We start from the raw sequence: 16,607 nt of genomic DNA, 5'->3' as shown, positions 1-16,607 counted from the left end.
CATAATAAAATAAAATTAATTATAAAAAAAAAAAAAGAAATAAAATTTCAAGCCATGAATGGATGTGGAGAATATGTAAATGTGTATTTCTAAATGAAAGAAGCCAGTCGAAAAAGTTTATATGATATGGTCCCAAATGAATGATATTCTGGAAAAGACAAAAATATGGAGACAATAAAAAAATCATTGGTTGCCAGGGATTTGAGGTTGGAAGGAATAAATAGGCAGAGCACATAAGATTTTTAGAGCAGTGAAACTATTCTCTATGAGACTATAATGGTGAGTACATGTCATTGTACATTTGTCCAAACCCATAGAATATACACACCAGGAGTGAACCCTAATGTAAACTATGGAGTTTAGGTGATAATGATTTGTTATTGTGGTTCATCAATTATAGCAAATATATCACTGGTGCACGATGATGATTCAGAGGGAGGCTGTGCATATATCCGGGTTTGAGGGTAGAAGAACTCTCTATTTAAGTTCAATTTTTCTGTGAACCTTAAACTTCTCTAAAAAATAAGTCTATTAAAGGAAAAGCTATTAACATATACTTAAGGATTTAAAGGGAAATAAGAATATAATGAGGAAACAATGAAAGCTACATAGAGAACCAAATGGAACATCTAGAATTGAAAAATATAATACTTGAAGTGAAAAGTTCACTGGATGGTCTTAATCGGAGTACTAAAAAGTGCAGAAGATCATTGTCAGTGAGCTTAAAGACAAAGTAATAGGAACATTCCAAACTGAAGTACAGAGAGAAATAAGGCTTAAAAAAAAAAAAAAAGAGCCTCAATGACCTGTGTCACAAGGTCATGTGACATAACATACATGAAATTGGGATTATAATGGTGGAAAAGAGAGGAGGAGAAGCAGAAAAATATTTGAAGAAAGGATAGCTGAAAAATTTCCATATTTTAAAAAACCTTAAACCAATTATAAGAAGCTCAATGAAACCTAAACAAGATAAACACAATGAAAACCACACTGAGGCACATCATAATAATACGTCAAAAAATCTTAAAAGTTGCCAAGAAATGACATGACATTTGGGGAATAAAGCTAATAATGACGTTATTTCTCATCAGAAGCCAGAAGACAATGCAATGGCGTTTTTACTGTGCTAAAAAATTTTACACCTAGAGAAAATATCCTTCAGAAATTGAAGTGAAATAAAAACATCTTCACACAAATAAAAGCTGAGAGAATTCATTGCCAGCAGACAAGTATTGCAAGAAATGTTAAAGGAAGTCCTTCAGACTGATAAAAAATAATAACAGAAATTAGGATCTACACAAATGAATAGAGTGCTAGAATTGGAAAATGCGAGTGAAAGTAAGAGACATTTCTTACTATTTAAAATTTTTCCCTAAAGATAATCAAGTTGTCAAAATGGTCACAAATTTTACTTGGCAAAGCAAAGGACCTAGAATAACCAAGTCAATCTTGAAACAGAAGAATAAAGTTGAAGGACTTACACTACCTGATCACAAGCGATTTGCTGTAAAGCTACAGTAACGTAGGAAGTGTGGTATTTGTCTAAGGGTAGTGATTTGGATGGCTGAGATAGAACGGTTAGAACAGTGAGTGGGTCCAGAAATAAACACAGACAAATATGCCAAAGTGAATTAATTTAGAAAGACTGTTCTTCTCATAAATGGTGCTGAAACAATTAGATATCCATATGGGGGAAAAATGAACCTCAACCCCCATGTCATATCATACATATAAATTAACTTAGTATGGGCCATAGATTTAAATATAAAAATTAAAACTATAAAGTTGTAGAAGAATCCAAAAGAGAAAATGTTTGTGATCGTAGCATAAAAAAGATTATTTAATACACAAAATTCCTAAGACATGAAAGAAAAAAAATTATAAGGCTTTCTCATTAGTTAAAATGTCTGCTCTTTGAACGACACTGTTAAGGGGAAAAAATGCAAGCGACAGTCTAGAAGAATATGTTTACAATATACATCTGTCCAAAGATGTAAATTAGGAATATATAAAGGACATATACAGCCTATAAAAATACAGTCTAATAAAAAATAGGCAAAAGATTTGAACAGAAACTTCTCTAAAAATATACATGAATGATTAATAGACACCTTAAAAGGTACTAAACGTAATTTGTCGTCAAGGAAATGCAAGTTGAAACTATAACAAAATGCCACTATACACTAGTTGGAATGGCTAAAATTAAAAAGACTGACAACACCAAGTAGAATATGGAGTAACTGGGTTTTTTTATATATTGCTGTGGGAGTATAAAATTGTACAACCATGTTGGAAGCCGCTGGGAAGTTTCTTAAAATGTTAAGTATAAATCCACCCAATGATCCAATAATCTTGTCCCTGGATATTCACCCAAGGAAAGAAAACATATGTCTGCAAAAAACACTTATGTAAGAATGCTCATAGCAACTTTATTCATAATAGACCCAAACTGGAAACAGCCCAGATGTCCATCAACAGGTCAATGCATGAATAAATGATGGAGCACAACTCATCAATAAAAATGAATAAACCTACTTACATACATAAAAACCTTGATGGATCTCGAAAGCATTGTTGAGTGAAAGAGGCCAGACACAAAAGAATACATGCCAACAAACGCGTTTATGTGATATGCTATCACAAGCAAAACTAATCTGAGGTGATAGAAATCAAACCAGTGCTTGGCTGTGGGGGGTTGAGCTTAACTGGAAAGTAGCATGAGGAAACTTTTTTGGTTGATGGATATGTTTTCTATCTTGACTGGTGTGTTGTTACATTGGTGTGTCTATCAAAACTCATTAAACTGTACAGCTAAAATCTATGCATATCAATGAATTTTCTCGCAATTAAAAAATGCTGCAGTATTTATATTATCTTGGGTTCATTCAAAGAGTGATATACCACTGTTATTTTTTAACAGCTATTGAGGTGTAAGTGACATACAGTAAACTGCACATAAAAAATACAATTTAATAAACTTTAATATATCACCACAATCGATGATATATACAATGATATATAATCGTAATGAATGTATTCATCACTCTCAAATTTTTCTTCATGTCCTTTAGAATCCTTCCTTCCTGTTCCTCCTTGCCCCTCCCTCATGCTTAAGAAACCACTAATTTGCTTTATATCCCTATGCAGTTAGTTTATATTTCCTAGAATTTTATATAAATGTAATCATACATTATGTACTCATTTATTTGGCTTCTTTTCACTCAGAAAAATTATTTTCAGATTCACTAATGTAGTACGTATCCATAGTATGAATGAATATCCTGCACTGTGTCTATTCTTTCACCTGTCGATTGATATTTATTTCCAATTTGGGACCATTACAAATAAAGTTGGCATGAATATTTGTATACAAGTCTTTGCATGGACATTTGCTTTCATTTCTCTTAGGTCAATACCTAGTAGTAGAATAGGTGGATCACATGTAAAATATATATTTAATTTTCTTCTTTCCTAAAATATGCTTTCTAAGCACTGTTTTAGCTGAATCTCATAAAATTTGATATGTTGTATTTTCATTTCATTAAAAAATTTTAAAATTTCTTTGAGACTTCTTCATTGACTTGTGTTATTTATAAATGTGTTGCTTAATATCCACATATTTTGGGATTTTCTAGCTATATTTCTGTTATTAATTTCTAATTTAATTCCATTGTAGTATGAGATATACTTTGATTTCTATTTTTATTTATTATTTTTATGTTTTCTAAAGATTTTATTTATTTATTTGACAGAGAGAGAGACAGCCAGCGAGAGAGAGGGAACACAGGCAGTGGGAGTGGGAGAGGAAGAAGCAGGCTTCCAGCGGAGGAGCCTGATGTGGGGCTCGATCCCAGGACCCTGGGATTACGCCCTGAGCTGAAGGCAGGTGCTTAACGACTGAGCCACCCAGGCGCCCCTGATTTCTATTTTTTTAGATTTGTTAAGATTTTGTTTGTGATTCATAGTATGGTATATCTTAAAGAATTTGCTATGACACTTGGGAAGAATATGTATCCTGGTGTTTTTGGATGGAATGTTCTATAAATGTCATTAGGTCAACATGGTTAATAGTGATGTTCAGTTATCTGTATCCTTACTGATTTTCTGCCTACCTGTTCTATCACTTATTAAGAGAGGAGAGTTGAAATCTGAACTATATTTGGAATTTGTTGATTTCTCTTTTCAGATCTATTTTTTGTTTGTTTGTTTCATGTATTTTGTTAGGTCCATACACATTTTTTGGGTTTTTATGACCTCTTGGAGAATTGGCTGCTGATTTTTCCAATTTATACAGGCAGAAAACTGAGGAAAATATGTGGGAATGGATATTAAGGGTGTAGGGTAACGATGGAAGGAATATAAAGTCACATCAGGCCAAATTTACTGATAAGGGTCCACTAAGCAGAGATTCTGGACTCAGTGCTGTAGCTCAGAGAATTAGAAATGGCTCTAATAGTTTAGTTTTTTCTTTCTTTCTTTCTTTCTTTCTTTCTTTCTTTCTTTCTTTCTTTCTTTCTTTCTCTCTCTCTCCCTCCCTCCTTTCACCCCTTTCCCTTCCTCCCTCCTCTTCCTTCCTTCCTGCCCTTCCTTCCTTCCTTCCTTCCTTCCTTCCTTCCTTCCTTCCTTCCTACCTTCCTTCCCTTTCTTCTTGGCTGATATTGGACCAAAATGTGGTTTTCACTAAATGAAGTTGAAATGTCAGAACTGCTTTGGGACACTATAGAGCAAGGTATCCAAAGGCTTAGGGACCCATGGCATTGGCTAGTTGATCATCATGTCCCTAGAAGAGAAATAGGTAGGTTCTGTATTAATTTGCTAGGGCTGCCATAACAAAATACCACAAACTGTGTGGCTTAAACAACAGAAATTTACTTTCTCATAATTCTGGAGGCTAGAAGCCCACGATCGAGGTGTGAGCAGAGTTGGTTTCCTCTGAGGCCTCTCTTCTTGGCTTGCAGATGGCTACCCTCTTGGAGTCTCTTTACATATTTTTTAACTTAATCACTTCTTTAAAGCCTTTGTCTCCAAATCCTACATTCTGAGGTACTGGGGATTAGGGCTTCAATATATGAATTTTGGGGAGACACATTTCAGCCCATAAAAGGCAATCTTCTCCTAAATTCTTATATGATCTGTATAAGCAGAAGAGTCAAGTGAGCAGAAGTCTAACTTGAAATACCAAAGCAAAGTCATAGCCCTTTAAGCAATTTCTACATTTAAGTCAGTTTGCAGACCCAGGATTCCTTGAATAAAAGGGAGATATCCCACTACACTGTCGAATATATATATTGTTAATATTTCTCTCAGCTTTCCCCAGAGAGACCTATAGACTTTTACCAGGGTGATGTGCATTGGGGAAAAGGAAACAATCAGGAACTTCAGGGATTACCGGACACTAGCTCTGAATGGACACCAACTTCAGAAGACCCAAAACATCACTGCGGTCGATTAGCCAGATAAGGACTTATAGAGGTCAGATAATCAATGGAATTTTAGCTCAGGTCCATCTCCTAATGGGTCACTGAACCCATCCTATAGTTATTTCCCCTGCTTCAGAATGTATACTTTGGAATAGAAATATTTAACAACTGGCAGAGTCCCCATGTTTCATCCTTGACCTGTAGAGTGAGAGCTGTTACAGTAGGAAATAGCTAAGTAGAAGCCACTAGGGCTGCCTCTACCTACGGAAATAGTAAACTAAAGCAATACCACATTTCTGGAGGGACTGTAGAGATTAATGCTACCATCAAGGACTTGAAAGATGCAAGTCAATGCAAGAGTATTGTCTCCCATCCCATCCCCCATTCAACTCATCTATTTGGCCTGCATAGAAAACACAGGATCTTGGGAAATAACAGTGGATTATTGTAAACTTAACCAGGTGATGACTCCAATTGCAGTTGCTGTTCCAGATGTTGTTTCATTGCCAAAGCAAATTAACACATCCCCTGGTTCTTCGTATGTCACAGAAAATGCTTCTTTCTGCCCCCTGCTCCCCCAGGACCTGTTGATAAAACCCACTAGAGGCCATTTGCTGTCAGCTGGCCAGGCCAGCAATACACCTTCACTGTCCTACCTCAGAGTTCTATCAGCTCCTCAGCTTAATATCACACTGGCTCATTACGTTGATGGTGTTATGCTGTTTGGACCTGGTGAACAAGAAGTAGACTTATTGGTAAGATTTGCATGCCAGAGGGTGAGAAATATGATAAAATGTTTTAGGGGGTTTTCACCTCAGTGAAACTTCAAGGGTCTGTTGGCATGGGTATGTCAAGATAGACCTACCAACATGAAGGATAAGTTGTTTCATCTGGCCCCTCTTAGAACAACAACAACAACAAAAAGGTACAATGCCTAATAGACTTCTTTGTTCTTTGGAGGCAGCATATTCCTCATTTGGACATGTTACTCTGGCTCATTTACTGGGTGACCTGAAAAGGTGCTAGCTTTGAACAACAGAGGATTCTACAACAGGTCCAAGCAGTCATTCGGAATGCCCTGTCACTTGGGCCGTCGTTTCAGCAGATTCAATGGTGCTTGAAGTGTCTCATAGACAGAGATGCTGTTTGGAGCCCTGCAGGTATAGAGGACAATAATCTCTTTTTGTGATTTAATTTTAGAACCAGAACCTGAAGGACCTGAAGACTTTCTAGAAGGTGAAAAACTTGAACAAGAGACAGAAGAAGAGGTTAAGAAGGAAGAGGAAGAAGAAATAGAAATAGGTACAGAAGAGTCAACAATACCAGCCAATTTGGAACGACTTTGGTCCTTTTCCTGTGACTTAACCAAAGGTCTTAATGTGAGCAGCCTTGCCTGGAATAAAACAAATCCTGTAAGTTATTGAACACTTTAATAATTCTATCTTTAGCATTTAAAAGTAACTGTCAAGTACTAATGAAGATTTTTTTTTTCTCTCAGATTTTAGACAAGGGATTTTAATTAACATAAACCAGAGTTTTAACATCTCTTTACAACAAGTTCATGTTTCAAAAAGTGGAAAATGAAAATAGTTATAATTTTTTTTTCTCCTTTAATATGAAAACATCACATTTTTATTTTAGGAGATGTACTTGGGACATGGTATTCTCTGAATCCATATCAGGTACTGAAAAGTAAACCAGAAGATAATATATAATTGATTTATTTTCAGATACATCAAACTCATGTGCCCAAATTTATATTTTTCTTAAAATAATCATATTTAAAAGTATATACTTAATCTAGTGACTCTGAAAATGTGCAAAATAATTTTGAGATTCCTAAAATTAACTATTACTACCAATAATAGCAAATATTTAAACAGCATTTACTATGTCCCAAGTGCTATTGGGAGCACTTTGCTTGTTTTAACACAACAACCCTGAGTTAGGTACTATTTTCCCCAATATGTTGATGAGGAAACTGAAGTACAAAAAGGATAAATAACTTGCCCAAAGTTACACATCTCTTAAATGCTCAAAGTTACACAACTAGTAAGTGAAACAGCTGGAATTCAGACGCAAACATATGACTCCAGGGTTCTTGCTCTTAACTGCGCTGCTGCCAAAAATCATCTTGAGGCAAATTATATAAATCATCAAGTTAGGAATGATATGTTCGCTTTTAAAAAAGACGATTATAGGGGCAACTGGGTGGCTCAGTTGGTTAAGCGTCTGACTCTTGATTTTGGCTTAGGTCATGATCTCGGTGTTGTGAGATTAAGCCCCGAGTCTCTCTCTGTCCCTCCCCTCCTTCTCTTTAATAAAAAAAAAAAGAGATGATTATAGAGTAACAAGACTTATTTTCTCCAGGGTTTATAAACTGCTTCTGAAAACATGATTCTCAATGAGGGATTCCAAAAACCTTTTATGTAATGACAATATCTTTGGAATAGATATTTAGTGTATTTTTAAGTGGTCAAAACTAATTTGTTTGTTTAAACTGCATTGTACTATGTATGTTTAAGAATTCGTCTTATTATTTTACTTCCACACCTTATAAGCTGCTATATGCAAATATGCTAGTTGCTATGATTATTAAAAAACAGAAGTTCTGTAATCATTTTTATAGAACCTATGTAACACATTATTTAAGTTATGTACATTATTTTTTAATAACATAAAATACTTTTAGTATGGATTGGTGTTTATAAAATTATATTTGGGAAACATCTTGTAGATAAGTGAGCTTTAATTTAATAATCAATAATAACTGTGTAATAAAGACAGATAAATCATTTTTAGAAACTGAATATACGAGCATTTTAAAAGTTAATATATTGCTATTGAGATTAAAGTTAAATAATTTTTAGTGAAGCTAAAAAATATGACAGACAGCATCTATCATATTTATTAATTCATTCTACAAATACTTATTGAACATTCACTCTGTGCCAGGAACTCTGATAAGGCACTAGAGTTACAGTAGTAATTTAGTCATACATAGACCCTGCCCATACAGTGGTCTCTTTGTGCCTTAATATGGGAAGTAAATAGTGCTGTGGGAATATATAAGAGAGCCTCATGAATGCTTCACAGAGGAAGTGATGCCTACGCTAAATCTAGAAGAGATTAATAGGAGCTGGTCCATGTCAGGGTAAAAGGAATAGTGATGAAAAGTGTTTAAGGCAGAGAAAATTATAGAGAGATGATGTTGGCTTAAAAGTAGGGTTGTGGTAAAGAAAATAAATATGTATTTTTGATAAAGTTATTCTGATTATGAAGAAGAGGCTGGGTTTGGTCAATCATTAAATTTTTGTCTATAAGCATTTCTTGAAATGACCTGCTTTATTAATCAGTTGAGGTTCCATAACAAAATGCCATAGACTGGCTGGGTTAAAAAACAGAAATTTTCTTGTAATTCTGGAGGCCAAGAAGTTTAGGATCAAGGTGCTGGCTGATTTGGTTACTGGTGAAGACTCTCTTTCTGGCTTGCAGAAGACCACCTTCTTGCTGTGCTCCCACATGGTGTAGAGAGAGTGCTCTGGAGTCTTTTCCTCTTTTTATAGGGCCATCAGTCCTATTGGATTAAGATTATGACCCTTATGACCTCATTTAACCCTGGTTACCTCCTAAAAGCCCTATCTTCAAATATAATGATATTGGGGATTAGGACTGCAACACATGAATTTTAAGACAAGAGGTACAATTCAGTTCATGGCATCCTGTCTTTATATTTGAAATAGTTACATCATTCTCAAAAACCCATAAAAACATTATATGTGGTAATATAATCTTGGAAGATTATCTCAATATATAAAAGAACTTTTTAGCAATTTGTTCTTTTTAGATATTCATTAGTCTGAAAATATGATGGTTATTATTTTGCTTTGGAAGATGGAGGCGTAAAGTAAAAATAGATGGTAGACTGGTATTTTTTTCTCAATAGAAATATCTTATTGCTATTTTTAACGTATTTCATTAATATGCATCTTTATATATTTTCCAATATTTTTATGCCATCCTCTCTTATTTTAAACATATTTTGCTGGTTTTCAGGACCTTTTGGCTGTTGGCTATGGGCACTTTGGATTTAAAGAGCAAAAAAGAGGATTGGCTTGCTGCTGGTCAATAAAGAATCCTATGGTAACCATATAGGGATAAACCCATTTTCAGTCAAATAAATGTCAACATAATTCTCATAAAGTACATAGTTGTATGTGATAATTAAAGTAAAAAAAGTGGCCCAGGAAGACTTTATTTTCTTTGGTTTAAATCTGTGAGAATTAAAATTTGTTTTTGTTGATGTAGGGTAAATTCATTTAATAAATATTTATTGGACATTTACTATGTGCTGTTAGATCTGATGATCCAGAATTGAACCACTATTTTTTATCAAAATGAAGAATGAATTTGCAAGTGAAAATCCTTTGAAAGTTATGTTTCATTTAATACTAGGTTGTTTCATAATTACGAATAAATCATCACCTTATAAGATAGATTTCTGCTATCCTGAATACATGAAATAGATTAAGATGACCATGTTATTAGCATGAGGTTTTCAAGAATAATTAAGAATCAATCATGTTTTTTGTCAAACAGTTGTAGTCAATATGTTACTTTGCAGCTTTACATTAGTTTTAATTAACAACTGAAATGTGAAGTAGAAAACTTAGAGAAGGATCAGAGGGGGGAAAAAAAGAAAGATTAGAGCTTTTATAAATAGCCCCAGTCTATTAGGAAGCTGGGTTTATTTAGAGCAAAAGAAAGGAAGGAAGAAGCAATTTTAAACATGTGGAAGGATTGAAATAAGATCCATCATAAGTTGTCTTCTTTTCCACATAGATTGTTAGAAGCAGGAGAGGATTTAGATTAGACTTTAAACAAAACAAAACAGTAAAACTCTTCACAGAATTGTAGAAAAGACTACCTTAGAGAGTTTTTTGGAGCTTCTTCTATCCACTGTTTAGAAATGTCTAGATAATCCAAGCATCCAAAACAAGATACTGGAAGATAGGAACATTGCTAGATAATTTGTTTGGAGCCTATTATTATTATTTTTAATAATTTTTATTTTGTTGTATTAGTCACCATACAGTACATCCCCAGTTTTTTGATGCAACGTTCCATGATTCATTATTTGCATGTAACACCCAGTGCACCATGCAATATGTGCCTTCCTTAATACCCATCACCGGCCTATCCCAATCCCCCACCCCCCTCCCCTCTGAAGCCCTCAGCATTATTTTTCCTTAAAGAAGGCAATCTACAATGATCATACAAATCCTGCTGAAAGATGATCAAAATGCAGTAACTATTGGAGAAGGCCATGCTGTATTTCTTAACATTATTGAGCTCTGAGGATTCATCAAAGTAAAGGAAATGACTAATTGATGTTTTGTTCTCCTCTCTACTGGAAATTAGGAGGAGAGGAATAACCAAATGTAGACTAGCTCTTCTTACGTGTCCCCTGCCACCAGCCAGTCCACCATTCAGCCATCATTATGCTCTTATCTTTTATGGCCCGCAAAACCAAGTTTAAAATGTAATATAATTTTTTAATTCAGTGGCCAGAACGCATTTATCAGAGTCCATATGGAGTTACTGCTGTGGATTTCTCAACTGGAGCACCTAATCTTTTAGCAGTTGGCTATCACAACGGCACCATCGCCATTTATAATGTGCAGAGCAACAGTAATGTTCCAGTTCTGGATAGTAGGTGAGAATCCAAGAATTAGATAAACATATAACATGTGCTTTTTTAAGGAGAAGTAAACATTTTCTCTAATGTTTTTTAATTTTGAATGAATGTTTATGTTGTTGTTGAGAGTGATACCATTATTTTTCAAACATTTAATAATTCCTCATATTATCTCTCTAGCTGGAACACTCTATCCTAAAATCTGCATGTTCTCTGCCCACCTCACCAACTTTCCTTGACAGTTTATGCTTATTCTTTTAAAAAGATTTTTAAAAGTTTCTCCAGCTTTATTGAGGTATAATTGACAAATAAAAATTGTATACATTTAGGTCGTACAATGTGATTTTTTTAAAGCACAGTATAATTATTTAATATACGTATACATAGTGGAATGTTTACTACAATCAAATTGATTAATATATCCATCACCTCACATAGTTACCTTTTTTATGTGTGTGGTTAGAACACTTAAGATCTACTCTCTTAACAAATTTCAAGTATATAGTACAGTATTAGTAACTATGATCATCATACTGTATATTAGATGTCTAGAACTTATTCGTCTCGCAACTGAAAGTTTGTACCCTTTATTGCTTTGGTGTCACCCCCTCCATGTAACCTTCCCATTCCATTCTTTTGTGCATTTGTATTAGTTATTATAACACTTATTATACTGTATATATATTATTTACATATATATCTTCCTGAAGAGCTGTAAGCAACTTGAAGTCAAGGATTAAGTCTTACCTTTGTATCCTTGGCCTGTCACATAATATCAGGCATGTAATAGGATTGTAGTAAGTGTTTAATTAAGAATAAATGAATGAATGAGTGATATGGAGAAAATAAAAAGTTAAAAGTGAAAGATATTGAACATGTTAGGTTTTTGTAATAGATCAGATACCAGTGGGGCAAAAATGAAGTAATATATTTATATTAGTGTTTGAATAAACTTAGCTAGAGCTGAAAAAAGACATAGAGCAGGGTCCTTAAGCTTAAATTTGAAATTATTTGCATAGTTTTGTAAGCATGGGCCTTTGTGCTTGTTTTTGGGAAGATGGTCTATAACTTTTACCAAATAACCAAAGCTATATGATTTTTAAAAGATTCAGAACTATTGCTTTGGAAGGTTTACATAAAAAAATCAAGGGAGTCAGTACTACGAAGAGAGCAAACCATTATTCTGATAGAAAAACAGTCAGTAATCTGAGAAGCGATTTGAATTCTTCAGAAAAATGTTAAATCTTGGCCATAGAGAGAATCAAGCCAATGGGCAAACCTGAAACATAGAAAGAAAGGTGAGGTAATTGTTTATTTAAACAAGACATATAATTTATTCATTTAAGCTATGAAAAAAAATCCTTATAAAGGTGAAGATACTTACACTCAGTGTGTCCAAAATAAATTTACGTAACTTATCTAGGAAAAAGTAAAAGAATAGAGTAAGGAAAATATATTCTGAAGAGAAAGAAAATATTTTCTTTTGTCTTTCTGTTATGGCAATTAATATAATTAAAGGCAGTAAAATTTCCCTTTTGTAAGAAATGAGAAAAACAAAAAATACTACATGGCAAAATGATTATTTTCCCCATTTTTTGAAATACTTAAAGTAAAAGTCCAATTTTGAACAATAAAGGTATCATTCTATAAGTAGGTCATAGTGCTCCAGGGAACTGCCCTTATGACTTAGACTCATGTCCTTTTAAAAATTATGACAATGATTCTATATTTAGTGCTTTTCCCCATTTTAGTGAATCACCTCTAAAACATTTGGGACCTGTATGGCAACTACAATGGATAGAACAAGATCGAGGGACAACAGGTGATGACAAAAGAGAAATACTCGTTTCTATATCAGCGGATGGAAGAATCTCCAAATGGGTTATACGGAAAGGACTAGACTGTCATGGTAAAAAGAATGTATACATATATATGTGTATATCTATCAATCAAATTATCTTTCTCTTGTAATGTGCTGCCTTAAAATTTCTAGTGAGCCATTTGTCAGAGGTGACCAATTTTGGTTTGTCTACATAAGAAAAAAGCTGGGCTTGGTCATTGTTTTTCTAAGCATCTTGTTCTGGTATTTGCTAATTTTAACCTAATCACTTGCAAAAGATGGCAGAAATCAAACTATTCTTTGTAGAAGGGACACATATTATATATACAATACTTTTTCATGTGGTTAGTAAGATACATGTTTTTTTTTTTCTTTATATAAAGATTTGATGCGTTTGAGGCGAACTACTGTTAGCAGCAGCAAAAAGGGAGGGGAAAAGGAAAAAAAAGGTGAGGCTCTGATATCTCGACAGGCTCCTGGAATGTGTTTTGCTTTTCATCCTAAGGTAAATTATCTCAATCCCTTATTTGCTATTGCATATAACAACTTCCAGTAATTGAAGTGTATTAAGATATAAAGCAAGACAAATAGCATGTTAATAAATATTGTGACTTGTAAGTAAAAAGAAAACAAATGTAGACATAACTGCCAAGCTAAGGTAGAATGACACCTTCTAGTTTGCTATACCATGTCTTTACCTGCTTTCTAGAGGAAAGGTCTGTATTTCTGAGGAACTGTGGAAGGATTCTCTTTACAACTTCATGTTTAACTTGAAGGCCCCTCTTTGCTCCTCTTGGGTGTTCTGCTACTTTATCATATTGATAGAAACCAAATCTACTACACAGTTCTCTATGTCAATGTGAGTGGTAACTCTCATGATTCTTAGGATCAAGAAGACCATTTAAATTCATGCTTATCAAGACCAGAATCAAATCAAAGCATAGTTAATGAAGTTCTACTTTTTCTCATTCTTTTTATCTGGAAGTCTCTGGAATCAGAAATTCAGCAACTATGATAGACATTTAAGGAAACATATCCTATATGTTTTCTGTTATATGTAACATGGTCATCTCTTTAGTGACACCATCATCCACCTAATTATCCAAACCAAAACTTGAGCTCCTCCTCTATTCTACCCTATCATCCAAATAATACTTAAGTCTTATTGTCTTACTCCTTTCAGTCCAAGCCTACTCACTGCTACTGTAGTTTAAGCCTTTATGACATTTCACTTTTCCCACTGTTGTTGTATTCTTAATTGCTTTCATTCTCAAATTCTTGTAATTCACATTTCACCTTGACTCTAGAACTTCTAGAGTTCTCAATGTTGGCAAAGAGGGGCATAATTCACCACCAGGGTACATTTCACAATGTCTTGAGATATTTTTGGTTGTTTTAGCTCTAAGAGGTGGGACATGGGAAGGAATGCTATTGGCATCTAGTGGGCAGAGGTCAGACGTGTTGCTAAACATCCCATGATGTGTAAGACAACTACTGTCTCCCTCTGCACAGAAGAAGGAGAAAGAAAAAGGGAAGGGGAAGGGGAAGGAGAAGGGGAAGAATGTGAAGAAGAAAGGAAGGAGGGGGAAGAAGAAAAAGGAGAGGGATAATAATAATAATAATATAATATAATAATTTTATTATTATTATTATTATTATTATTATTATTATTATTATTATTATTATTTTCTGGCCCAAAATATCAATGGAGCTGAATTGAGAAATCCTATTCTGGTGTCTGGTGTCCTAGGAATGTCCTTGGTGTAAAGAATTTGAAATAATCATGTAGTTTGTAAATAAAGGGTTTTACTTTTTCTTTTCTTATCTGGTTAATTTTATTTCTTTTTCTTTTCTGATTATACTGGCTTGAACTTCCAGCACAGTGATGAATAGAAGTGGTGAAAACAAACATCCCTCTCTTGTTTCTGAGCTTTGGAAGAAAGCATTCAGTCCTTTTACTATTAAGTATGATGTAAACTGTGACTTTTTTTGTAGATGCCATCAGTCACATTGAGGAGATGCCATTACATTACCATTTGTTAAGACTTTTATCAGGGATGGATGTTAGGTTTCTGTCAAATACTTTTTCTACATCTATGGAGTTGATTATATAGTTTTTCTTTCTAAGTTTGTTAATATGATGAATTACATTAATTTTTTAAAATTTTTGTTTCTGAAATAAATCCCATTTGATCATACTTTATATACTTTATACTTTTAACCCACTGTTGGATATGATATGCTAAAATTTTGTTTAAGATTTTTCATCTTTGTTTCTAAGGGATATTTATCCATAGTTTTCTTTTCTGATAATGTCTTTGTCTGGTTTTGGTTTTAGGATAATCCTGTAGAATGAGTTGAAAAGTATTATCTTTTTACTTTTTTGAAAGAATTTGCATACAATTAGCATTATTTTTTCATTACATGTTTGATGGAATTAATAAACCATCTGGGCCTGGAGTTTTCTTTTGGGAAGATTTTTAACTTTTAACTAGAAATTCAAAATTTTTAATAGATTTAGGGTTATTATTATATTATTATCCATTTCTTCTTGAGTGAACTTTGGTAATTTGTGTCTTTCAAGGAATTTATTTCATCTAAGTTATTAAATTTAGCAGCATAGTACTATTTCCTTAGTATCCTTTAATAGTTATAAAATATGTAACGATGTCACCTCTTTAATTCCTACTATTAGTAATTTGTGTCTTCTCTCTTCTTTAGTCTGGCTAGAAATTTATCAATGTTACTGATCTCAAAGAACCAGCTTTTGATTTCTCTATATTTTACTATTGTTTTTCTGTTTTCTGTAGAATTGATTTCCAATTTGATCTCTATTTTCTTTCTTCTACTTTGGCTTTATTTGCTCTTCTTTTTCTGGCTTCTTAAAGTGGAAGCTGGGATCATTGATTTGTGACTTTTCTTCTTTTATGATGGAGACATTTGTGCTATAATTTTTCTCTAAGTACTGCTTTGGCAGCATCCCACAAACTCTAACATGTTGTATTTTCATTTTCGTTCTATTCAGAATACTTTCTAATTTCTCCTTTGATTTCTTTTTTGATGGGTGGATTATTGAGAAGCATGCTATTTGGTTTTTAAACATTTGGCTCTTTTCTAAGGATCTTTCTGTTAATGATTTTTAATTCAATTCCATCATGATCCGAGAAAGACCTTTTTATAGTGAATCCTTTTGAATTTATTGAGATTTGTTTTAAAGCCCAGAATGTGATATTTACATGTAAATTTTGCCGTGTACTTCAGAAAAATATATATTCTGCTGCTATTGGGTGGAGTGTTCTATGAATGACAATCAGGTTAGTGTTGAAATTGTTGTTCAAGTTGACTATATCCTTGCTGATTTTCTGCCTATTTCTTCCATCAACTATTAAGAGAGAGGTACTGAAATCCCTGGCCATAATTGTGGATTTGTCTATTTTTTCTTTAGAATTCTATCAGTTTTTGCTTTATGTAGCTTGAAGCTTTGTTTTAGGTATATAAATGTGTAGGATTGTTATGTTCTCTTGATTAATCAACTCTCTTATCATTCTAAAGTGGCCTTGTTTATAATTGTAATATTATTTACTCTGGAATCAACTTAGTCTGATATTAATGTAGCTACCCAGCTTTCTTTTAACTAGTGTTAGCA

The 16,607-nt window shown here is 33.6% G+C and overlaps 1 protein-coding gene across 1 annotated transcript in view; it reads left to right on the top strand.

Moving 5' to 3' along the window:
• DNAI4 (dynein axonemal intermediate chain 4) overlaps positions 1-16,607 on the top strand; it is an 84,111-nt gene that overhangs the window by 54,549 nt on the left and 12,955 nt on the right. Inside the window, exons 9-13 of the mRNA XM_002921952.4 lie at positions 6,624-6,835; positions 9,480-9,566; positions 10,988-11,139; positions 12,873-13,030; positions 13,345-13,466. Coding sequence (XP_002921998.4) covers positions 6,624-6,835; positions 9,480-9,566; positions 10,988-11,139; positions 12,873-13,030; positions 13,345-13,466 — 731 coding nt within the window. The remainder of the gene's footprint in view (positions 1-6,623; positions 6,836-9,479; positions 9,567-10,987; positions 11,140-12,872; positions 13,031-13,344; positions 13,467-16,607) is intronic.

Source organism: Ailuropoda melanoleuca, chromosome 2 (genome assembly GCF_002007445.2).
Source record: "Ailuropoda melanoleuca isolate Jingjing chromosome 2, ASM200744v2, whole genome shotgun sequence".
NCBI classification, from domain to species: Eukaryota; Metazoa; Chordata; class Mammalia; order Carnivora; family Ursidae; genus Ailuropoda; species Ailuropoda melanoleuca.
This window is presented reverse-complemented; position numbering and strand designations above follow the sequence as displayed.